Genomic DNA, 26,368 nt, shown 5'->3' with positions numbered 1-26,368 from the left:
TACTCAGTTCTCTACCTTCAGTCCTGGCTCTTTGGTATACAGGCACCACATACCTTAAAATACACAGACTCTCACACACATACACAGGTTGAACCATTGAGCCATGATGCCACCTGGGAATAGATGGAGATGAGTCCCCAGGCTTGAAGGCCACCTCTAAACAATTTTTTCTCCTATTTTAGCACTGCTCACCCTGATCATGTCGAAAAGGAACATACCACCTTCAAACTTCAGCCAGTACCCTGAGATCTGGCAACTATGTTATATATAATAATGGAAAATTATCAAGCAGCCTATATACATCGGCAGATTAATAAAAATTTGGAGATCTTACTAATAAACAAATTTACTCTTGAAGTATTGCAACAAAGGAATTCTGTTTTAAAAGAAACAATTTAATGCAACCATGTTATGCTTTATCTCTTATGTGGGAATATCATAAGGGTCTAATCATGATGATGTGTCCTCATTTCTGACTTATGGTGGCCCTTTTCAGTGTTTTCTAGGTAGAAAATATTTAGAAGTAGTTTACCCTTCTTTTGGGGCGAAGTCCTGGGACTGTGCAGCATGCCCAAGGCTACATAGGATGACTCTGCTCACAGCAGGCACAGCGGGGAATTGGACTCCCAACTTTTGGCCAGATCCCTAAATGTGTGACCACATATTAAACCAATGCACATGCATTTTTAAAAATTCTCCTACAAAACTCAGATAGCCACATTCTTTCAATAGTTAGCAAACCTGTCTTACAACTATTTTATTCTATCCAAGAAAGTCAGCTGTGGTATACTAAGGACTTAATAAGAAAGTTTCATTAACCCATTCTCTCTTATTCAGCAATATTTCATTTTATTTTTGGACAGTATTTTCTAAAAATAAAATTATACTACAAAAAAACAGGCATTTAATTGGATTTTGAAAAATCAGTGTGAAGAGAAAAAGATTGACATGTTACAAGCTTTCCCACACAAGTTCTTGCCCATGTGCATTCAGCCCTGGTCCTGCAGTTGTCACTTACCCTTTTCTAACTCACTGTTCTTAAATCTGCCTTCTTATAAATGACTGAAGACCTATCCATGAAAACAGTTTCTGGATTCAATTAAGGAGTCATATTTCTGCTTCCCATCCACCTGTAAGAACAGCTCCAGGCAGTGGCTCTGTCCGATTTCTTTCAGGGCCTAGTCACACTATTGCTGAATCTGTGGTATTTACAGCAGAAAGGACTGAAAAAGTTCCACAGGCTGTCAACTCACAGCACCCGCTGTGGATAATAATAGCAATATGGTTATTCTAATACTCACTGAAAATCTAGCATTGTCTTCATATAACCAGCTCACCACAAACTGAATGGCACTGTATGCATGCTCCTATGACCCTTCATAGCTTTGTAAAACAGACTTTAAGTCCTTGTAGTTGATAGGTAATTTCTTTCTATTTTGAGCAGAAGCTTTGCATGGCTATCACTAATGCTCACATCTACCTTTCTAGCTGCTGTCAAGTCTATGCCTCGTGGATACCTCTCCCAAGAGTCCATCCAATGGAACATTTCAAACTATGTAATGGCAGCTGACACAGAACTGGAATGGGACCTGAGCAAGTAGGTTAACTATGTGATGGTAAGGTTTATTTTGCCATTGTATTAAATTAGAGAGAGACACTTTTGGTGCATTTCAGTTGAACTGCTCTGTATTTTCAAAACCCCACAGTGGTTAAACTGCTGTGCTGCAGCCAAAACTGTGCTCACGACCTGGGGTTCAATCCCAGGTAGCCAGCTCAAGGTTGACTCAGTCTTCTATCCTTCCGAGGTTGGTAAAATGAGTACCCAGCTTGCTGGGTGGGGGGGAAGGGGAGGCAATGTGTAGGCTGCATAATTAACTTGTAAACTGCCCAGAGAGTGCTTAAAGCACTATGGGGGAGTATATAAGCAGTACGCTTTGCTTTGCTTTATATGAGCAGCTGTTTTAAGCAGAGGGAGAGAGTGGGGGGGGAGAGAGATTCCTTCATTTACTAGAGACTTCTGACAGGCTGGGAGGACAATGCTGTGTATAAGAATTAGATGTTCCTTCAGATCTGTGCAGATCGAAAAGATACCATGATTAAGGTAAAGGTAAAGGTTCCCCTTGACAATTTTTTTTGTCCAGTCGTGTTCAACTCTAGGGGGCGGTGCTCATCCCCGTTTCCAAGCCATAGAGCCAGCGTTTTGTCTGAAGACAATCTTCCGTGGTCACATGGCCAGTGTGACTTAGACACGGAACGCTGTTACCTTCTCACCGAGGTGGTCCCTATTAATCTACTCGCATTTGCATGCTTTCGAACCACTAGGTTGGCGGGAGCTGGGACAAGCGTCGGGCGCTCACTCCGTCACGTGGATTCAATCATGATTACTTGGTATTATTTATACTATTACCTCTGGGAAGTGGGGGAGGCAAATCCAAATGTACTAAGTCTAAAACTAAGTTATGGTTTGACTGAGTTTCAGGCCAGTAGCTTTTAAGAAATAAGAAAGGCTGTGTGTGTACTGAATATGAATCTGGAGGACTCGTTTCACATATAAATTCTATATTATAAGAGCCATACAGTGGTGCCTCGCAGAACGAGCACCCCGTAGAGCGATGAATTCGCTCTACGGTGATGCTATTGCGATCGCTATTGCGATCGCAGAGCGATGCCCCCAATGGGCGAAAAACGCAGAGCGAAGGTCGGTAAGCGGTTCGCTTACCGATCTTCACTTTGCGACCTGCCGATCAGCTGTTCCGCGGCTTCAAAATGGCCACCAGAACAGCCGAAAGGGCCGGGCGCAGCGTTTTCGCGCCCTTGGTAAGCAAGGGGAGGGCACAAAAACGTTGCCAGAACAGCCAAAAACGCGGACAGCTGATCGCAGGCATTTTTTGCGCCCTCGTTCAGCAAGGGGAGGGCGCGAAAATGGCTGCCGGCCATAGAGGGACATCGCTGTACGGTGAGTAAATCAGCCGACTGGAACGCATTAAACTAAGTTTAATGCATTCCAATGGCTTTTTTCTTTCCGTACAGCGATGTTTCACACAGCGAGGGTTAATCCGGAACGGATTAACCTCGCTGTGCGAGGCACCACTGTATGTCTTAGAGCCTGGTTACATTACTAAAAAAACCCACTCTATTTAAATCATGTTTTTACAGCTATTCATGTTTTGAACGGCTTTTTTAAAAAAGAGAGAATACTCAATGCATGTGTAAGTGTGGATTAATTTGACAGGGAATCATGTTTCTTGGAGTGGCAGCATGTTTTTTTTTTACTCCTCCACCAGAGGGCTGTTGATTTTTAACATAGGTGCGGAATTGATTTCTTTTAAGTCTATTAGTCTATTTGCCTTCTGTGAATGCTTCAGTTAAGTTATTTTTTAACAAACCCTGCTCCATGGGTCCTGCTGCTGCTGCTGCTCAGCCCCCAAGGGAGACCCAGATCTCTCCATGGCTGCCTTGTCTTCTAGGGCAGCAGCTGCTCCAGTTTGTTTCAGTCGCTGATCAGCTGTTCTGAGGCATGCAGGCAGGCCACTCTCTGCAGCAGTCAGCACCAGCTCTCTTCCTCCAACTCCTCATCCACTGCCCTTCCTTCCCACTCACCCCGCTAGTCCTTCACTGTTGTAGCCTTGCCCACTGCTGTGACCCACCATCCGCCACCACTTCTTCTCTCACTCCTGTCAGCCATCTCTTGATTGGCTTAGGAGGCAGCTGGGCCTTCCCTTTTCCTTCCCTCTCTCCTGTTGTGGAAGTGGTGGAACTGCCTGGGCAGCCTGGCCCAGTGGGAGTAAGCTTTCCTAACTGATATTCCTGCCTCTGCCACCATCGCTGTATTGAGACATAAGAGCTCAGCAAGGAATGGTTGCTCTCTTTATATTTTAAAAACCCCATAGGATTTACACTTGCCCCAGGGAACACACAAAGTGATTCAAATACCACGTGACTGACCGCTGTGTGAATTTAAATCACTTTAAATAAAACTGACACATATTTTGAAATATTTCACTAATGTAACTGCATTCCTACTTTACTACAGACAGTAATGGTCCATTATTTGAAGATGTCCTCTGAATCCGCTCTCAAAAAAGAACAGTAAGAAGGAAGAACAGAGGCCTAAATCTCTATCGGCACTTAACAGGCTGATGCATACATTGCTAAACCAGACGGTCAAAAATCAAACATTTGCCATTTCTATTTTCTTTCTGGTTTTATTTATTTATTTATTTATTTATTTATTTATTTATTTATTTATTTATTTATTTATTTATTTATTTATTTATTTACTTACTTACTTACTTACTTACTTACTTACTTACTTACTTACTTACTTACTTACTTACTTACTTACTTAATTAATTTATATGCCCCCCCACTCTACCCAAAGGTCTCTGGGCGGCTAACAACAATTAAAATTCAATTAAAATACAATAAAAGATAAAATGATTAAAATACAATTAAGATAAATACTCTAAAAATTGCCATCAGGACCCACAGTTGATGTTATTTCAATTAAAAGCCTTTTGGAACAGGAAGGTTTTGACCTGGCGCCAAAATGTCATCAACGTCGGCGCCAGATGAATCTCAGTTGGGAGGGCATTCCATAGTCTGGGGGCAGCTGCCGAAAAGGCCCTTTTTCTACAAGCGATCCCTCTTGCCTCCTTGAGGGATGGCTCTTTCAAAGGCTCCCCTCGCTAGATCTTAACTGCCAGGTAGGATCATATGGAAGGGGCGGTCCTTCAGGTATCCATTTATATGAGATTCAATACATTTCCAAAAGTGTGAGTACGGCTGCCATCTTAGGGACAAAGCTTTCTGCTTACTTACTAGCATATCTTTTAATCAAGTCGAGGATGGAAACAGTTCCACTCTTTTCAAACATTTACAGGGGAAACAGAAAGTAATGAAGAAAATTTAGTGGCAGTCTATTCCAGCAGCTGCATCAAAGAACTGACTGGGTTAAATCTGTTCCAAGTTGGCAGGAAGATGTTCCTTGATGTTGTGAAGCAAGTGCATCTCACTAAACATAGGGGTTAAATTTGACAGAGGTTAACTTGATTTCATTCTTGTGATGTATATTAGCTCTAAAGCTGAATAAAATTCCTTTCATCTTTGTTCTATCTTTTCACTGAAAAATAAATGTTCCTTTTTTCACACGAGTCCCCACCAATTTTATAGGGAATGCTGGTTTCTATATACCCAGTGTTTGCTGGAGTTGTAAAATGTGATTATTTTCTTTGGTTATTTTAATATTTATGTATACATTGTTGATTGGCCCAGAATAATGAGATAACAGTGGTTTCCTGCTACATTTACAAGACACAGCAAGTCTTGGATTTGCAAGCTATCCATTCCTTCTCTTTCTTTTTTTTTTTTTGCAAGAAGCATCCTTTCCAAATTTGAACCATAGTTCCCTGTGATTGCTCAACTCAAGAAAGTGTGGTTTGACACTGTTAAGAATTTGAAACAATGGGCTTAATCCTTATGAGTTCTCATTTCACTAGACAGTGGTCCTCGCTTAGCGATGTTAATTCGTTCTGAAAAAATCGCTGCTAAGCGATTTCATCGCTAAGCGAAACGCGGTTTCCCATTGAAATGCATTGAAAACCAGATAATCCATTCCAATAGGAATGAATTGCCGTCCTTAAGCAAAAATTGCCATAGGAAACATCGCTAAGCGAAACGCGGTTCCCCAATTGAAATGCATTGAAACCTATTCAATGCATCTCAATGGGAAAAAAATACAACAAATTAAAAAAGAGTCAGAACAAAGTCAAATTTGGTTAACAAAGGGTTTATTAAGTGCACTTTATGATTTCAAACATTTTAAACAGTAAACTTTAACTTTATAAATAACAGAAAAACATTTAAAAAACAGCAAACATGAGGCTGTTTAAACCATCGTTAAGCGAAACAGGGGACCCAAAATTTAATCGCTATACAAAGCATAGTCCCAACCATCGCTAAGCGAAAATCGTCCATAGGGACCATCGCTATACGAAGTGCAAAAACGCTCCAAAAAAGTCATTGCTAAGCGATTTCATCGCTAAATGGAGCGCCCATTAAGCGAGGCATCACTGTACTCTAATTTAAATAAAGCACAGCTTGTTTGTTTAAACCACAAAAGCTTTTGAAAGCCAGCTGTGTCTGAGGCTTGTCATTATATATTATCAATAATATGTTATAATATGTTACTGTTTTTCTGTACCCATAGCTGAACTTTACAATAAAGATGGACCTTTTAGAAACTTGTGTTTATTGCATTTTTATCCATTGCAGTATGTACTCTTGACTGGCACACACTGAGTTATCTTATTGTTCAAATAACTTGTGATTTCCCCACCATAAACACATGGAATAATGTTCTTCTTATTATACTCAGCTCAGGCAAGGGAGAGAGGTCTGTCAGCTTGTGTCAACAATGATGATGCTGGCTTCTAGACTACAATAGTAGGATTTGTGGCCAAGCAAGAATTTGAGCCAGGTCCTTCCACAACCCAGATCCGACACTCTCATCACTACACTCCATTAAATGTCACACATTATTTCAGGTGCCACTTTCTAACAATGGTCTTAGCTCAATACTCAAAGAGCAGCTAGGCTCAAAAAATAAATGAATGAATAAAATAAAATATTATGTTTTATATATGATAGTATTCCAGATTATTTCAACAGCAATTAAAACGCTTCACTACATATTATTAATCCTGTCTTCTGCATATCTGATAATATGGCCTATTTTACTATTAACCAAAAACACTTTTATCTTTAGAGCTAAGTAACCTCTTAATGAGGGTGAAAGAGGAGGGCACAAAAACGGTCTGAAGCTCAACATCAAAAAAACAGAGATCATGCTCACTGGAAGGACAGATCCTGAAGCTGAGGCTCCAACACTTTTGCCATCTCATGAGAAGAGACAACTCCCTGGAAAAAACCCTGATGTTGGGAAAGAGTGAAGGCAAGAGGAGAAAGGGACAACAGAGGATAAGATGGCTGGACAGTGTCATTGAAGTGACCCAACATGAATTTGATCAAACTCCGGGAGGCAGTGGAAGACAGGAGGGCCTGGCATGCTCTGGTCCATGGTGTCAGGAAGAGCTGGACAGAACTTAATGACTAAACAACAACAATAAAGTAACTGTAGGTCTGAAACCAACTAGAGGTCTCCAGCTAGAGCAGAGACACAGAAACAATGATATTTACATGAGTCTTGACTCATTCAACAATTGATTAAATAGGTTTACTCTAGTCGGAACTATCTATTGGACTTAGGCCACTGTCTTTTATTCCACTAACATAGTACTGTAGAATTCATTCTTCTGGTTCCTATATAATATAATATTTTAAAAAATGAAACAAAAAGATGGCTGCTTTGAGGTCACATAGAAGATAACCATCCTTATGCTGAGTGCAAAACTCAATCTAATTAAGCTGAGAACCAAAGGACTCTTAAGAATTCTAGATAGACACAATATGGATGATATACTGTAAGCAGGGACAAATAATATCCTTCTGTAAATCAAAGAATGAATGAATGCTGCATCCTTTGTATGTACTATTTATAAATATCTTGAAGGGCAGGATCACAAACTGTGTGAAATTAGCATCTGGGTCGTCAGACTGGTTCAAGAGTTCTTAAAACCCATTGCAGATCAATTGTAACTTCTGGAGAAACAAGCTCTCTAGTTAGTTTCTTCCTACACAGGCTCTTGTGATCAGCTACTCTTTCCTTTGATTTATACCAAATGTACAAATAAGCCACTTAAAGCATGATCATCTTGATTTGTACCTTTCCCAAGGACCTTATATTATTGACTTGCTTTTCACAGTGGTCAGAGGAAATCTCAAGCAAGGTACAACAACCTACACTTAGCTCCCAAGCAGCAAACAGCACAAGTATCACTGGCGAGAATTATATATTAATGTACTAAACCAGTGGTTCCCAACCTTGGGTCCCCAGATGTTCTTGGACTAAAACTCCCAAGAAGCAATCTTGTGCTGGTCAGGATTTTTGGGAATTGTAGTCCAAGAACATCTGCGGGCTCAAGGTTGGGAACCATTGTATTAGACACAATCCACTGGGAACATCTCCTACACAGGCATAATCAACGCCATTTGATTCTCATTTCCCTCTAGAAACACAAGCAACATCATATTTGAAATATCTTAACTGTCTATGTTCTTCCTAAGCATCATGACACTTAACTCTCCTTTGCAAGCCTGTTCTCATTCATTCACCACTCGTCAGGAAGCACATTTACACTGTCAATGGAAGAAAGCAACGTGTGTGTTATGTGCCATGAAGTCAAAACTGACTTATAGTGACCCTAACAGGGTTTTCAAAATAAGCAATATATTTTAAGGAACGTATTCTCGAAAGCATTCATGGCCCGGACCTACATAGAAACTCCAACCACCACCCACAGCAAAAAAGAGGCTTAATCAAAACACTGGTAGACTGTGCGAATCAGAACTGTGAAGCTCAATTTCTCAGCACCAAACTCAACCATTTGAATTGAGCCCTACAGGCAAATGGTTGTAGAATGAAATCACAAGAGCCACCAAACCAAGAAAACAACACCAAACTGAAGAGGAAAAACATCCACCCACAGATAAAGTATTTCTGCCATACATCGAAGGGGTCATGGACTGCATGAGGAAACTTTTGAAAAAACACAAACCTACAAACAGTATTCAAGCCCACCACAAAAAAACAACAACAATAAATGTTATGGTCAGCAAAGGACAAAAGGGTCCCCCTCACCACTGCAGGAGTATACCAGATACCTTGCAATTGTAGCCAGGTATATATTGGAACCACAAAATGCAGCATCCACACCAGAATCAAAGAACATGAAAGACACTGCAGACTAAAACAACTGGAAAAATCCACAGTAGCTGAACATGCCCTGAAACAAGCTGGACATGAAATCCGATTTCAAAATACAGAAGTACTGGATAACGCCAGCAATCATTATGGTAGACTGCACAGGGAAGCCATTGAAATCCACAAACACCAGCAGAGCTTCAACAAAAAAAGAAGAAAGTCTAAAACTCAACAAAGCCTGGCTCCCAATATTGAAAAATACAGCCTGCAAAAGGTCAATGAACTCTACCCAGCCACAAGGACCTGTGACCACTGCACATAAAAGACCAGCTAACACACCCATCAATCACAGTGACAGATCGTCTCTCCCCCTTATCACAACAATACACCCACAACAAAAAAACACGCTGATCACCAGAATCACCGAACTGCCTGGAAATGACAAAAAGCTGATCCCACAGCTATAAATATGCAACTATCCCACAAACTGCACCAGAGCACAGAGTTCTGACTCCTGTCCTCTGAAGATACTGGCCACAGAGACTGTTGAAACGTTAAGAAGAAAAACTTTAAAAATACAGCCAAACAGCCCGAAAAACCTACAACGACTATTTAAGGAACGATTTTACCAGTTCCACTCCCCCCCCCCAGTGAGTTTCCATGGCAGAGCTTAGGAATCAAAAAATTGATTCAACCAAGACTCTCCAATTTTTTTTTTCCTTTTGGAACTTGAACTGTGTTTCAACTGAACAATGTGTCATTACTAAACCTTTCTGCCAGTAAGCCAGTAAAACTGGACATATTGGGTGCAATCTGATGACAGAGCAAATTTGGAAACTGCAAAAATCCTGGTTTATTCCATAAAAGTATTTCAACTTAGAATGGGGACTGTTACATACAGCACTGATGTTACCTGTCTGTCATGGGTTTGGAGGGAAAGTTCCATCCTATGGGGAGTGGAAGGCGGGACATCAGGAGGAGGGGCTGTACTGTATATATATGTGAAGCCTGTGTGGTGAAGTTTAAAAGACGCTGGGATGTGAAGAAGCAGCAGCTGGGAAGAAGAAGCTGGTGTGGGAGTCTGTGTGTCAGACAGGGTACTACTGTGTGTCAGAGTACCAACCTGATAGGTTCAGGTGTCTGTATGGTTAGCCAGAACTGATAGGTTCAGGGTCTGTGCTTCAAGTTAAGGGTTCTGTGTGAACCAAACTGTATGCATGTATGAATGAGACTAAGCCACGTTACTATATCTTATTCACCTGATCATTTTATTTTCCCTGTGTGTTGTATTTAAATAAACCTTATTCTTTTATTTGTTGAAAATCCATCCCTGGTCTGTGTGACTTCTTATAGGGAATGGTTGGTGGCAGCTTAGTTAACGTGTGGCATATCCCAGTAGGTCTGGGTTTGTCACATTGATTGGTGTCCAGCGTGTGGGATACGACTGGTCCAGTTGTCCAGCGGTCCAGCAAAGCCTTGGCAAGTGTGCCCAGAGCAAGGGGGGTCTAGTCAGGGACAATCTGAGGCGCGTAGGTAATCTTCTAGGTGTACCTCACGGGGAGGTGCGCTAGTGGAAGAACGTGCCAACTGGGGAGACTAGATTAGGGTGCTCTGAGGCAGCCTGTTTTGGCGGGAAAAAGCTGAGGCAAAACTGTGAAATAGCAGTGAGCTAGCTTGTCTGCTGAGAGGCCCAGCAGAGGGGGGTAGACTCTAGCTCGCAACTGTTGCAAGTAGTGCTGAAGGACAGCAGCAATCTATAGGGAAAGCTGGGTCTGAGGCAAAAAGAAAAAAAAAGTGGTCGTTTTATTTTGAGGCTTGACTTTTTAAAGCAGCCTGTTCTGGGGGGGGGGAATTATGCCTTTGACTCGAAGCCAAATGGCAGAAATGGGTGAAGTGAAAGACCCCCAGGTAGACCAAGGTTCTGAGGATGAATTTGGCTCAGTGCAGGGTGACAGCACAGGAGAGCAGAACCCAGAACTCAGAAAGATACTCCTAGCCCAACAGCATGAACTGAGGATGAGGCAATCTGAAGTGGAGGAAAGGGAAAGGGAAAGGCAAAGACAATTTGAATTGGAATTGCAGAGAGAGAAAATGGCGTTTGAATTAAGAAAACTGGAACTGATGAATCAGAACAATAATAACAATAGGGATTCTGAGGGAGGCCAATTGTCTAAAGCTGACCTGAAGAAATTCCCTGTGTACCACAAGGGAGATTGTCCTGAGGTGTTCTTTTCCTTAGTGGAAAGAGCGTTTGTGGACTTCTCAGTGAGGGAAACTGAGAAGATGACCATCATGCGATCTTTAATCAGTGGTAGCCTGGCTGAGGTTTATTCAGAGATGCCACAGGAACTGATGAGAGATTTTGCAGAGTTTAAAAAACTGGTGTTTGCAAGACATGGGATAAATGCGGAACAGCTGAGGCAAAGATTCAGGTCCCTCACAAAGAAACCAGAGCAGACTTTTACCCAAGTGGGGGCTCAATTGGTGAGGCTGCTAGAGAAATGGCTATCTCAGGAGGGGACAGAGACCTTTCAGCAGCTCAAAGACTTGATAGCGCTGGAACAGTTCTATTCAGTCCTGCATGGGGAACTGAAATTCCAGGTGAGGGAAAGGAAACCGAAATCTGTGGCAGAAGCAGCCGAGATAGCAGATTTTATTTCCCAAATAAGAAAGCCCTTGGGTGAGGGGAAAGCGATGGGGAAACCCAAAGAAACCTACAGCAAGTACTCTCAGGGACCAGGGAAAAGCCAGCAAGGGGGAGGGGGCCATGGTGAAGGGAAGCCCTCAGACATGAAACCAAGACCTCAGATTTTGGAGGGAAAACCAAAACAAGATGAGAGAGACTCAAAATACACCAGAAAATGCTATTTATGTCAGGGAAAGGGCCATCTAATCTCAGAGTGTGAGAAATTAAAGCAGCTAAAAGGAATTGTGCCTCAGGATTCGAGTGGGACCAAGCCAAAAGCTGTGTTCTGTGTCCAGAAAGAGCAAGGCTCATTGTCACTGAGGGAGCCTGTTGCCATGGCTACTCAATCTGAAACAGCTACATCTGCTGATCAGGCTGAGGAAAATGGTCCTCTTGTAGAGGTCAGGCGCTGCCTACTGGTGAGAACAGATTCTCAGTTGTTTGAGACAGCAGGGGTGGACGTAGGAATACTTGGCCATCAGTATCGGGGGCTGCGGGACACTTGTTCTCAGGTGACCCTGTGCCATCCAGATATTATTCCTAGGGAATATCTAATCCCAAATGAGAGCATGAAGGTGGCAGGGATTGAGGGGCAGGTGATCTCACTGCCAGTAGCGGAGGTACCTGTGAACTTTCAAGGCTGGAGGGGAGTTTGGCGGCTAGCGATTTCATCGACTCTGCCAGCAGCCGTGCTCATGGGAAATGACCTGGCTGAACATGTGAAACGGGTGCTAGTGATTACACGCTCACAAGCCACCACGGGGACAGTTCAGGGGGGTAATGATGAGCCAGAGACGGAAGCAGAGGGGAGTTCAGAAGCTGTGGTGGAAACCTTAACCACAGACAGCAGATTTGGACAGGAGCAAAAGGCAGACGCCACTCTCCAAAAGTGTTTTGAACAGGTGACTGACGCCCAGCTAACACCTGAAACCCCAGTGAGATTTCTGGAGAAAAAGGGGATTTTATATAGAGAGACCCTGAGGAATATCTCAAAAGGGGGAGATGGGATCAGAAGTCAGCTGGTGGTACCTGAAAAGTATCGCCCCATGATCTTACAAAGGGGGCACTCTGACATGTTTGCTGCGCACTTAGGGGTGAACAAAACACAGCAGAGAATCACACAGAATTTTTACTGGCCTGACATAGGGAAGCAGATCAGGGAGTTCTGTAAACAATGTGATGTGTATCAAAGGCAGGGGAATAGCCGCGACAGGACCAAAGCAAAGTTGTGCCCTTTGCCTGTGATTGACACTCCGTTCAAATGCATAGGGGTGGATATTGTGGGACCTTTGCCCAAGGCCACAAAGAGGGGGAACAGGTTCATTCTCACCATTGTGGACCATGCCACAAGGTACCCTGAAGCCATTCCCTTGACTAACATTGAAACTAACACAGTGGCAGATGCCTTGGTGGGGTATATGTCCAGGATGGGATTTGCCTCAGAAATAATCACAGATTTGGGAGCATCGTTCACATCAAAGCTCATGAAACGCTTATGGCAAATCTGTGGAATTAAGCACAAGGAAACCACTGCCTATCATCCTGAAAGTAATGGGTTAACTGAGAAGTTCAATGGGACTCTAATGCGCATGATTAGGGCTTACTTGGCAGAGAATCCAAACAATTGGGACCAGAAGCTGCAATCCCTTTTGTTTGCTTATCGATCAGTGCCACAAGCCAGTACCGGGTTCAGTCCATTTGAACTTTTAGTTGGGAGAAGGGTGAAAGGGCCCCTTGATCTGATCAAACAAAATTGGGAGCAGATCACCCAGGATGACCCACAGGACGTTGTGACATACATAGACACCTTGAGGAATGACCTAAAGAGAAACCTAGAGCTAGCAGCAGAGACCCTGCAAGCTCAAAAGGTCAGAAAGAAAGCTTGGGATGACCAGAAAGCCAGGGAGAGGCACTTTGACCCAGGGGAGGGAGTGCTTTGGCCCAGGCCCTGCAAAGAGAACAAACTGCAGCTGGGTATCCCAGAAACAAAATATTTGGGTCACATGGTAGGGGGAGGAGTGATAAAACCCCTAGAGGCCAAAATAGAAGCAGTTCGTGATTGGCCCAGACCCAACACCAAGAAAAAAGTCAAATCATTTCTTGGGTTGGTGGGCTACTACAGAAAGTTCATCCCGAGGTTTAGCGAGATTGCGGCTCCGCTGACCGATCTGACGAGGAAGAAGGCTGATGACCGCATCCCGTGGACCAGCGACTGTGAGGAGGCGTTCCAGAGGTTGAAGCAGGCGCTCGTCAACTATCCAGTGCTGCGTGCTCCAGACTTCGACCGGGAGTTCATCGTCTACACCAATGCGTCTAACAGCGGGGTAGGAGCAGTTCTGTGCCAGGAGGATGAGAATGGTGACAAGCATCCAGTGTCCTACCTGAGTAGGAAACTTCAAAAAGGTGAGAGACATTTGGCAACCGTGGAGAAGGAGTGTTTGGCCATAGTCTACGCGATCCAGAAGGCCAAGCCTTACATCTGGGGAAGACATTTTGTTCTGTGCACTGACCATTCACCACTGCAATGGTTAAAGACAATGAAAACCCACAATAGTAAACTTATGAGGTGGGCTTTAAACTTACAAGACTATGACTTTGAAGTGAAGGTGGTCAAAGGGTCAGTGAACTGTGTTGCTGACGCCTTGTCAAGAAGACCTGAAGAATGAAGACGGCGAAAGAGACATGGACTATGTATATATATTGATGACAAAAAGTTAAATGTACCTGTTTTTTGAACTTGGTTTGTATGAATAAAGGTAAATTGATGTAATGTATATGGTAAATGTTTAAATGCCTAATTGCTATGGTTAACTTAGAATGTAAGTATAAGTAAGTATGATATTGTATGTATAACTGTTTTGTGTGTTTTATTCAGGTTGTTTTTTGGGAAAAAGCACGTTACCTTTCCCCCTACAAAACAACTTATAAAGAGGGGAGGTGTTACATACAGCACTGATGTTACCTGTCTGTCATGGGTTTGGAGGGAAAGTTCCATCCTATGGGGAGTGGAAGGCGGGACATCAGGAGGAGGGGCTGTACTGTATATATATGTGAAGCCTGTGTGGTGAAGTTTAAAAGACGCTGGGATGTGAAGAAGCAGCAGCTGGGAAGAAGAAGCTGGTGTGGGAGTCTGTGTGTCAGACAGGGTACTACTGTGTGTCAGAGTACCAACCTGATAGGTTCAGGTGTCTGTTGGGTAGCCAGAACTGATAGGTTCAGGGTCTGTGCTTCAAGTTAAGGGTTCTGTGTGAACCAAACTGTATGCATGTATGAATGAGACTAAGCCACGTTACTATATCTTATTCACCTGATCATTTTATTTTCCCTGTGTGTTGTATTTAAATAAACCTTATTCTTTTATTTGTTGAAAATCCATCCCTGGTCTGTGTGACTTCTTATAGGGAATGGTTGGTGGCAGTTAACGTGTGGCATATCCCAGTAGGTCTGGGTTTGTCACAGGGACTACTAAATAATTCATGGAGGTTCATTTATCCTATTCTCTGAGTCTTATTTATTGTGTTTGCTCAAACTCCGGTATTATAACTTTTGCAGCTCCCAGACCTCCTATGGGAATCCATAGCCAAGTCTTAGGGCTAGTTCAGATGGGCAATTGTCCCACTGTCAGGTGCATAGCGGGGGCGAATTTGTTCACTCTTTTTTTCAAGTGACTACATAATGTAATTATTAGAGCAGAACAATCTTCCTCCTGAACACCTTAATCTGCACTTTTTTGAGCAAATCAAAAAATGGATGGATTGGTGTGCTCTAATTTAGTCTTTTGAAAGTACATGCAATTCCTGGGAATAGACTAAAAAGGAGCTTTGCAGCTGTCAAAGCTACCAAGGCTCCTTCTGCTCTCAATTACCAGTATCATGAAGTGGTTTAATAAAGAAGCCACTTCAGGATATCAGCAGAGGGAAAGGGAAAATGACCTTTTGGGGGTGGTGCTAGACTATCACCGGTGCACTGAATCATTTAGATTAATTTAAAAAAACTTTTTTGCCTTTATGTGAAGTGCTGATTGGAACTGTGGCTGTGGGCAGTTTCTTGATCAGAACTACATATAAGACAAAGAATTTTGTAAAAAATAATAATCTAAATGCTTCAGTGCATCAGCGATAATCTGGCACGTAGAAAATATAATTTCACTTTTGATTGTATGATTTAGTGAGGTCTTGAGCAACATGATGCCTCTTCTCTATAGCTGTCACAGCTATATGCCCTCTTCCCACTTTGTGCATCACCTTGCTCAGTATGCATATGTGCAGGCACAAACACACACACTCAAGTATGCACAGCAATCAGGAGGAAGGGGAATTCACCTGTCTCCTTTCTCCTAGATTCCCCCCTCTCTCCTGCTTGTCTTCTCTCCCTTCCTTTTTCTACTCCCTTCTTTCTTTACAGCACAGGAGAGAGATGGCTCCCTCCTTGTTGGCTCCTTTTCATAGCCTTGTGCAGTGGAGAAGGAGTTCCTTTGCAGCTTTCTGATGCCGATCCTCTTTTTTATTAAATGTCCCTTACCCTATTTTTTCTTTTTAACTGACAGTGTTCAGTTGAAAAGTAATGTTTTCAATTGACACTTGAAAGCAGGAGTGGTTGACATACCATTTGGCATATCGTTCTCCCCACACAACACAACTCAAGCAACCTTAGTTGGAAGGTACTGCCTGCACCAAAAGCGCCAGTGCGGTAGCACCCTTACTCTCAGATTAATAGGAAAGATAACATTTAGGCTCTGACTCAGCTAAGCAGCTTGGTATTAGCAAGCTGGTGCTAATTGGTGTTATTTCTTAGGAGCTGCAGAATATTGTTTCCCTGTCAAAAGCTAAAAGCTCACAAGGGAGATGTCTTGGTAGCTGGCTCTGTTTTTGTTAAGGATGATGCTTCTGTTCCTGTTATAAATAACTTCTTAAAGCTTGTATACTCTCTCCCGGGCCATTCAGAATCACTAGCAAAAATTGGGTGAGAAAGGAAATAAATGTTCTGATCCAGATACTCAGCTGAAGGCAAGTAGGATTATATGCCAACCCACAGCTCTATTTAAATGAGTAAGTTAACCTGAGGATCTGTAAACCACAGATAAGTGTGATCAGTGTCAAGCAAAATATACCTGTAAGCCATTTCAATTACAAAGAAAAGCATCAAAATAATTGACAGAGTGCATTTCTTATGTCCTCATAAGAAGTCATTCCTTTTATACTTCCATCCCAGCCCAAACATGTGAATAGCTAAATGGGTGATGGGGACACAGGTGCACAATGTGAACATCTACATGCACCCAGCATCACAGACCTTGTAGGGACAGATGAATTGATTACAGAAACTCTGTGAACATATGCAATCAACCATGAATATAGAGCCCTCTTCAGATACTGCCATTTCCGTTGCCAAGTGCACAGCAACATTTTTGAGGTACAAAACTTGCCTGGGTGCCCATGTCCTCACATCCATGTAGCCCTCCACACTTTTCAGATAAATGCCTGAATAGATTTCATGTTCAGCAATAGGTAATCCCAAACATTGCCTGAAATCCAGTAGTACGTTGCAACTAAAGCAGTCCCATTGAATCAATGAAAAGTATAGAGGACTTGACTCACCAAATCTCCACTGATTCAATGGGCCTACTCCAGTTGCAAAGAATTTCTGGATTTCAGCCTTTATGTATAGGATTGCAGCAAATGACTTAACCTCCATTACTGTGTTTCTTGCAAGTAAACGTTTGTACTGTATCTCCGAGCCTGGACAAAGAAGCTGTTAAAAACAAAAGTATGTTGCTCATAAGAGGCATGCCACAAACACTGTGACCATTATGATGCAGGCTTTTTAATCTAACCATTTTGTGTGTGTGTGTGTGTGTGTGTGCGTCACAGTTGTTGCTGCAATGTATCTTACCATACATTTGCGGTCATCTACCCCCGTTAGATCTTCCTCAAATTCTTTCCCTATATCAAAATCCATGATGTAGTTTTTAAAAGTACTTAATGTTTTAATAATCATGTGGTCTCCATCCTGAATGATTTCTTTGTCAGGTTTGAGCATATTGGCTATTTTCCTCACAGCGATATTTACATCTGGAAGAAAGAGAGAAAGAAACCAAAAGAAGTGAAAGACTTATTTAAAGTACAAGATCTGGAAAAGCTTTTGAAGGCTCTATAGTTGTAATGTAAACATGAGAAACTCAGGATAAGTTAATATGCTTTAATGCCAGTTCCTGTTCAGAAGATTTTTATATTTGGCATTATAGATATGTCTTATCTCAATGCATTTTTACCAGTCAAATCTTCTCTTGTTCACTATGCCATCCCAATAACGTCTTTGGAATTCAAAGTATAGTTTAAAGTTTTGTCTTTTTTTATCTGAAGGTTAACTATGTGCCACCAGTTTTGGTAATTCCAAACTATTAGTCCTTGTACACGTGTAACTTATTTATTTTATTTTTTCTACTTTTCATAGTTTTAGAGCTTTCCTTTAAACAAATATTTATTTACCCATGGTTCTACTGAAGTAACCTACAGAAGAGCTATATAAACTGAAACTGGATCATATGTGAATGTCTCTACAGAAGAATCAGTCAATCACAACCCAGCATACGACCGTGTAAGAAATGAAAACATAAAATAAACTTAAAACTTACCCAATGCTTTCAAATATGCTTCAAAATTGTCATTGCTGACCATTTTCCAGTAACCATTAAAATCTGCAGGCATTGATGGTGTTTGTTCCGAGTCAAAAATCAAAGCCTTTGTGCAGCGTCTTGCCTTCTGCACCATAAAGCTCAGTGCCTTTTGCTGAAGCAAGTTTGAACTCTGGTTTCTTTTATCTGTTCTTCCAACCATGCAGTTACGCTAGTCCCTTTAAGCTGATTAGCGCTGAATTGTTACCTTTAAATCCTGCCACAAAGCTCAACCTTTTAGTTTGCTAATGACAGCAGGATGGCTTGATTTAAATGGGGTAGGTCCTTGCCCTTTCATAGAAATCAGTTAGGCCACTGATTTACTAGGTAGTGATTCTCATCATATTACTCTTTCCCTTCCATTTCATTCAGAAATTTAAACAGCTTCTTCCAATATAAAGACTGGCTCTAAATAAAAGGTAGAGAACACCAGGCCTTGGACTGAATTTGGCTTTTCTGAGGTCTCAATTTGGCCCTCTGGTGTCCCCCAGATGGTCACCACCTTCTTCATGTGACATCATCATTTGGAAACCTCCTATATTGTATAGACTTTTCCCATTCTAAAAGCTGGAATTGGTACTGGCAACAGGAGCTTTTAGGATGCTGATAGTTTTGTCTGTACCAGTGAAGACCAAACCCCATCTTCTTGGAAGTTGAATCTGCATCGTGGGTTGAAAATGGTTTTCCGTTCTTGTTCTAAACACTGCCACAAAGAAGGTGCTGGGTGACAACTGGAGCAGCAAATCGTGACCCTTTCTGGTACATCATAATTCATTTTGTCTTTCAACCCTATGTAGCACAGTGAGGCCTACACAGGTTCTGCTACTAAAAAGAGCTGCACAGTCTGTTACGAATAACCAAATTTCTTCTTCATGTCACGCTTATGAAGTAATCTCTGAGTGATGGGCGGTGGATGGAGATATTAACTAAGCAGTTAATAGATGGCTGAGAAAGAGAAAGCTTTAGATTTGGAGGAATAACACCTCATTCCAATTATCATCCAGCACATCTAGCAGAGTGGCACATTTTTATTAATCAAAGCACGCTTTCTGCTAAGAGAATGTGAAGTCTTTTCAGAGCAAGAAATAGCCAGTACTTCACAGAAACCCATTAACTTTAGCACAAGTGAGAAGGGAGGGGGAACCCACACACTATGTTGTATTGCATTATTGAACAACAATACACTGTGGCTTGAAAGGAATGACTTCAGACTGTACTGCCATCCCATTACATAGGAATACAGCAGCAAATTTTGAAGAAACCTATTGCACAGCAAACAGTTTTCAGTGTAGCATGAACAGAAGGTTAAGTTAATCGAGTTAGCTAATCAAATATACTAGCTATGTATCTGAATAAAGGTTACATCCTTTTCCTCTCAGGATGAGGGAGGTTTTCATAATTCTGATTCTAATACCATTAGAGGAAATTTAGTTCAATAGTATATGTTCTAACTCATATACCTATTTAAAAAAACACACACACTAAAAAGAAGAACTTATCTTTAAGACCATCCCACCATAGTGCACATAGTTCAGAAACCTTTCAATATATCAAACACATAGACACCAGGACTGTATTTCAGATTTAAAGAAATCATAACTAAATCTGGCATATTTGGACAGATTCTGGTGGCATCCTAATTAAATATTGGCTTCTTCGAGTAGACAGTATCAAAATCTGAACAATCCTGAACATCTGTTAGCAATTTCAGTCTAGAAAGATCTTTTAATTCCTAAAATCCTAGCCACTTCTCCTAATGTCAGTAGGGAAGGCATTAAACTGCAAGACCCACCAACCCCAAAACATCTTTTTCAATATTTTGGTCTTGTTCATTTTATACTGTCCCAACCAGAACTTCCTTCACACTGATGCCTTAGATAATTCAGGTGCTCTGTGAAGGGGTTTCTTAATTGAAATAAAACTCTTGTGTTCCTAATGGTAAGATATAGCTTCATGTGACGTGGCTGTCTTTTCCTTCATTAGCAGTCTGCATTTCTTATTCTTAGTTATGTACATATGAAACAAATAATGAGAAGACAACTTAAATAATCAAACAGGATGTTTATTTAGCGACCATAGGTAATAGTTGTGAATGGAAAGATATGAGATTCTTTGATATGAACAATAAACATTGAAACAACAGTAAGATCTAAATGTATTTCTTTAGTAAAGTTCAAATGGACAAGTTGCTTACCTGCAACTGTAGTTCTTCAAGTGGTTCTTCAACCACCCTGCTAATGGCAGACTGAGTGGAGGATGAGTGAGTTGAATTAATTCACAGATGACCACTTGAAGAACTACAGTTACAAGTAAGCAATCTGTCCTTCTTTGTGGTCTCTGTGAATCACACATATGGGTGAATGACAAGCTGACTTACCAGTTGGCCAGACATAACACCACACAGAGATCACTGGTCTGCCGAATGCAGCATGTTTTGCATTGCCATCCACTCTTTACTGCTTAACAAACGTCACTGTTTGAGATTGCATTGCTGATTTACAAACGTCTCTCAATTGAACACCTCTAAGGAATGCTGCAGAAGCAGCAATCAGTCGAGTGCAATGCCCTTTTAAATTATAGGCCCCAGTTTCTTCACTCTCTGGTAGGTCAAGGCTACAGTGTATGCTATTCACTTGGATAAATATTGGGAGGTGACATGTTCTCTCCTTCTAGATCCTTGGTAGCTAATAAACAGTCTAGAAGATTTCTGGAACTGTTTTGTAAAGGGCCAATGCCCTGCAAATGTCTAATGCATGCAATGTTCCTTCTAAATCTGAAACTGGAGAGAAAAAGAATGTAGGCTACACCAGAGGTTGGTGGAGGTGAAAGTCTGAAACCACCTTAGGTAGGAATGATAGGTGAGGAACAGTCTTGTACAATAGCAATTTGATATCAGACATTGCCATAAATTCAGACTGTGGTTTTGTCTGAGGGAGAATAACATGTCAGTGGTGGATCTATTAGCTCGAAATCCACACTGTGATGCTGGATAGACTCTGTCTGCAAGAACCTGGAGTCTCTTCAGCACAACACGGGCAAGCAGCTTCCCTACAATGCTGAGGAGATGCCATGCTAGTTATTGCAGTCACCCCTGTCTCCTTTATTCTTGTATTCCTTTTTCACGGGATACAATCTCTTTGCTCGCAGTTTTACTCTACTATACACCAGGGAATAATCAGTATTGTAATCAGCACTCTGGTAACTGCGCAATACTAGGAAGGCTAGAATGTCTAGTGAGGATCAAATCAACCTGATGTCAATGCATCTTGGATGTCTCCAGGAAACTCTGTGTTGAAGCTTCGTATTAAAGAATGTGTTGCTGACACAAAGACTATAGTAACAGCAAAACTACAGGAAACGTTGGCCATTTTTTGCTCATTTTCCCAATGCCAAAAGGGCCTAGACAATAAATAACTATGTTTGTCTAGAAATAACTATACATGAACAAATACAAATACATTACAAAGGCTCTAAAGTGTACTCCCAAAGTGCTACCTCAGCGGTGGCTAAAAGGCAACTGAGGACTAGCAGCAGGGTGGGGCACAGGCACAGTAAACAGAATATGGACGAATGAGCTTTTTCAGATTCTATAATGTTCTAAAAGTCTCTGTACAGGTAACCCATATGTGTGATTCACAGAGCCCAACAGGAGAAAAATATGTCACATACTCTTTGTTATACATACATTCTACTGCTACAGACAGATTTATCTTCATAAACTGTACCACAAACTACCACTCTTAAACATACTTCTTACTCCTTTTGGCTCTCCAGCTTGAATTTTTTTGATCTTTTTCTCTAAACAATCTCACTTGCACTCTCACCAGACCATCTGACCACATTCTCAAACCATTCCAATCATGCTAACTAATCACCATTAAACAACGCAACTGCTAATCTCTCCAGCACTCTGTCCACAACCATCTCCAATCACTTATTAAATAGAAGAGAAGCTTTTGTTCAAATGAGGAACAAATGTAGACTGAAACTAGCTCAAGCCAGCAGCTCCACAACTCTGCTTTATGCTGTAATTTTCATACAAACTGCCCCAGAAGCCAAAGAAAGGGGTATAAAAGGGGAAGACTTTCTCTCCAAAGTCTGAACACTCCACTTCTATTCTGAATTTTGCCTATTCATTTGAAATATGTGCTGTTGTTTTGACTTATACACTACTCCATAGTGCTAAAGCATTCTCTGGGCAGTTTACAACATAATTATGCAAACATCACTTTGCCTCCCCCCCCCCAAGTGAGTGAGTACTCATTTTACTAACCGTGGAAGGATGGAAGGCTGAGTCAACCCTGAGTTGGCTACCTGAATCTGTCAGGATCCAACTCAGTTTGTGAGCAAAGACTTGACTGCAGTACTGCGGTTTAACCAAAATGCCATGGGTCTCATTGTGCATATTTAACTTCAGCCGTCTCTATTCTTTGTGCTCTTTACACAACAAATGTCAAGAAATCTAAGTGCCCTTGTTTTGAAAACTCCCACACTGTAAAGGCTGCTCTTTCAGAAAATAAGCAAGCATGTGACCAACACCAATAGAACCAATTTGCCCCAAATTTGTCTTGCACAATCTGTAGCTATTTTACAGTGTTTTAGTGATTTAATTGTATTTTAAATTATATGTTTAATTTCATTGATTGTTCCTTGGCCTGAGATCCACTGATGCAGAACAAGTTAGGGAAATTTAAATCAATTACTGAATCAAGACTGATTAAGCAAAATTGATTGATTAACCAATCTTAAGGGGCAACTATATTGCAAATTTTACCCAATTCTGAGACACAGAAAGTTGTTTTCAACTTGCTTTTCTCCCTGTGATAATAAAAAAGAAGTATGAGCATCCATATTTTCATATCAAGAAGACTTGGAATTGCTCAAGAAACCAAACTGAATTGACCCCACTTTCCAAATCAGCTTAAATCTTGTGGTCAATATGGATTGTTTAGCGAGCACACACAAAGAGAAGTTACAGTAAAAGCACAGCTTCTTATTTTTCTGATGTAGCATATTCAATATTGAATTTAAGCAGTGAAAGTTGATTACATGTAAGGTCATTTCAATCTATGCATTTAGTAATTTCAATGTATTACATGCCACATTGAACTTTTACATGGGAGGAAAATGGAAACATACCTAATAATTACAGTAATTGCTTTCAAAAATGTCACTGTTTCAATGATGCTGAGAAACATGCACAGTACACTCCATCTCTATATTTCAATTCCACAACACCACAGTGAGGCTAAGAGAAAAGATGTGACTGGTCCAGATTCTCCAGTGTTGTTAGCTAAGCAAGGATTTGAATCTGCCTTCCCAAAGTCCAGCGTTCTCTCCATTAGTATACTGGAAGTTTCATCTGAAAATTGGCTAGGACTGTAGGTATTATGAGAACCTTGTTTTGTTTTGACCTATTTCGGTCCCTGTGATTGTGTTTTCAATCCTCATCCTCAAACCCAGTGAAACAAGAACAATGATATTTGAGAATGACACTGGAGTGATTAACTTTGTTCAAGAGGCACTGAGGCACCAGCTCACCACTGAAGCATAATGAAATAAAACACCCTTCAGAATCTTGACAAGTATTCTTGTGTCTTCATAATGAGATGCTTGGAGACAATTTTGTAAAGGATTTCCTGAATTTCAACAGAAAGGGAGACAAGAACATTTATATAAAAATAATAAGGAAACACATAGATGCTTCTATATTGTCTTTTGAAGCATCAGTTCATAACACATGCCACAAATTAAAAAAACCTCTCTGGATACTGGCTGGAAGATGGTGGAACTTTCAAGTTCATGCTTTGGGTTACAGTAAAGGAATGTATTGAATCTGCTGTATGTTTTACATTAAAAGATGGGCAGGAGTGTACTGTGGCAAGAATAGACACTGTTGTAGTAAAATCAGACTGTTTTCGCCGACTTTATTAGGAAAGATTCTGAAGCACCCACACAGATGTGAATATGTAGGAGGTGGGTGGAAAGAATGTTTTCTCCTTATTTCTTTAGAAGTACAGTACAAGTGCTACAGTAATAGAATACAATTTGCAACACATCAATCGACTTCTGGGAGAAGAATCCTTGTGAATGTGATGCTGACAAGCATGATTGTTTTTGTTTGTTTATTTTTATTCCCAGATGATCACAGTTGACAAATTTGTATTAAAGCAGACACATTAAAAGCATCCTAGCACAGATATGGTAACAAATATGCAAAAACTTTTCAACAGGCCTCACAGAACTGACACTGAAATATGACCAAAATATATTAAAATACATATTTCCTGTTTTAATATTTGCCGAGTTTGAACAATGTGCCCAAGCCTTCATAAAACCTTTACCTCCTGACTAATCTTCCTAATGTAGAAGTGGATAAGTCACTTTTGTCTTGGAGGTGTAAGATGGGGGACAGTGGCTTAGCGTGAGCCAGTATCTTCATAAAAAAACTGGTGCATCACAGGAAGGGAGGGGTAGGGGACATTGTAGCAGTCCATGGCTTCATAAATCATGGATCATAAAGCCTAGGATAAATGCAAGCTCTGTATAAAAGTAACTGCTCTGGCAATCAATGCGTACTTAACCTAATATACTTTCTTGCAATACAAATCATAAGGTGCTAATATAGCAAATGGTGCTTATTTCAAGTGTTCATATATCCCTGACCCAGCAATTTCACTGAATGCAAGCAGATTCCAGTGTTTCCAGAGAGCATCAAGTGGGAAAAGCATGAATGTATGGACTTCAATTATAGTCCTGGACAAGAATCCTTAGTTTTTGTGTAAACGTGTTCCTCAGACTGATGACCATGGGGTCTTCAGTAAGTACCAGCTACAAAAGCCTTGGAGTGTGGTACACAGATTTCCCAAACAGCAGATCATTCTGAATGAAAAGAGCTAAAAGAGAACAGTGTTTTATTTCATAGATAAAGTATTTCCTTTGTCTATGAAGTGGGTAACTCTACTGCATTGATACAGGAGAATCCTCAGTCATTAAGAGGGCTGAGCATAGCACTATATTGCTTAAGAGGCTGCAGCAATGCCCCTTCATTTTTCCGTTCAGTCTCTTCTGTGTAAATATCATGCTGCTTAATGTAAGCAATAACTGAGTCTGGAACCAGATATTTCACACTTTGCCCTTTGCGCAAGGCCTGTCTTATGTTTGTGGCACTGATTTCATTCCGGACCCACTCTTTGACCAAGTGGATATTGTACTGGTATCTATTCAAAAGCTCTGATTCAGTTATACACTGTGCAGGATCACTACCAGCACGACTAATGCATACCAGCCCAAACTTGCTCACTATTTCTAAAACATCTTCTTTTTTCCAGAGGTTGGGTACTTGAAATGTCTTCAGAAAATCTGCTCCACAAAGAAGTTTCAGCTCCGGAACAACTGCAAGGATATAACAAATGATTACTCTTTTCTGAAGAGCATTACCTATCATGTTCTCTTCTGCTGAAACATTCAACCTTGGTTTTTTACTTTGGTATGGTATACAATCACAATGTAACAAAAACATGGGTGGTGTAATTTGTATCAATAAATATGAGGACAGCTAAAGGCACTTGTTCAAGAATAATCTTTAACACTGCCTTCCATTTAGCACTTTAAACTGATGGACCTGCTAAACTGGACAAGAACTGCATTTGTCCAGAAAAAAAAACTTACTGTAATTAAGTTGTCAGAAGAGTATGATATTCCTATTGAGCAGTACTGCCTGTTTAGAAAATAGCTGTGTCACATGTATAGATGAATAATACCTGTATATCTATGGCACTGAACAAAGCAAAGCAGTCACATCGAAGAGCCTTTAAAAGCAATAAATAAATGACAATAATACATTCTATCAGATCTACTGCTGTATGTCTCAACACTTTCCACCTCCTTTATTTTCTCTGTGGAGTAAACAACTCCAGTCCTTTCAGTTTCTCTTGTCAAATTGTATTCTCAAAGCTCTCAGAAACTGTTATTCTGTGCTGAACTCTTCCCCCTTTGGTAAAGTCCTTCTTTGATGCAGGGTTACAAAAACTAAATGTAAAAAGAACAAAGTGTTATCTTTCAACCTACCTGTTAAAAGCTGTTGTTTTTTTCATTGACAAATAGACAAACTGATTAAGAAGGAACAGATTATTATTGGAATTATTATTAGCTAATAAGGGCTAACTTTTAACACACAGGATTTTGG

General features: G+C 40.9%; 2 protein-coding genes across 7 annotated transcripts in view; both read right to left on the bottom strand.

Moving 5' to 3' along the window:
* Window positions 1-21,285, bottom strand: part of RBP1 (retinol binding protein 1) — a 60,056-nt gene extending 38,771 nt beyond the window's left edge. For both annotated transcript variants that reach the window (XM_020793162.3, XM_072995958.2), the window contains exons 1-2: window positions 18,142-21,285; window positions 17,400-17,578 (exon numbers count right to left, since the gene is read on the bottom strand). In XM_020793162.3, coding sequence (XP_020648821.3) covers window positions 17,400-17,578; window positions 18,142-18,343 — 381 coding nt within the window. In that variant the 5' untranslated portion in view covers window positions 18,344-21,285. The remainder of the gene's footprint in view (window positions 1-17,399; window positions 17,579-18,141) is intronic.
* A 2,805-nt stretch (window positions 21,286-24,090) lies between these two features.
* NMNAT3 (nicotinamide nucleotide adenylyltransferase 3) overlaps window positions 24,091-26,368 on the bottom strand; it is a 46,982-nt gene continuing 44,704 nt past the window's right edge. For all 5 annotated transcript variants that reach the window (XM_078389221.1, XM_078389222.1, XM_020793157.3 and 2 more), the window contains one exon: window positions 24,091-25,575. In XM_078389221.1, coding sequence (XP_078245347.1) covers window positions 25,455-25,575 — 121 coding nt within the window. In that variant the 3' untranslated portion in view covers window positions 24,091-25,454. The remainder of the gene's footprint in view (window positions 25,576-26,368) is intronic.

The sequence above is a fragment of the Pogona vitticeps genome, chromosome 3, assembly GCF_051106095.1.
Source record: "Pogona vitticeps strain Pit_001003342236 chromosome 3, PviZW2.1, whole genome shotgun sequence".
Classification (NCBI taxonomy): domain Eukaryota; kingdom Metazoa; phylum Chordata; class Lepidosauria; order Squamata; family Agamidae; genus Pogona; species Pogona vitticeps.
The sequence above is the reverse complement of the archived record's forward strand: the minus strand, read 5'-3'. Positions and strand labels throughout refer to the sequence as shown.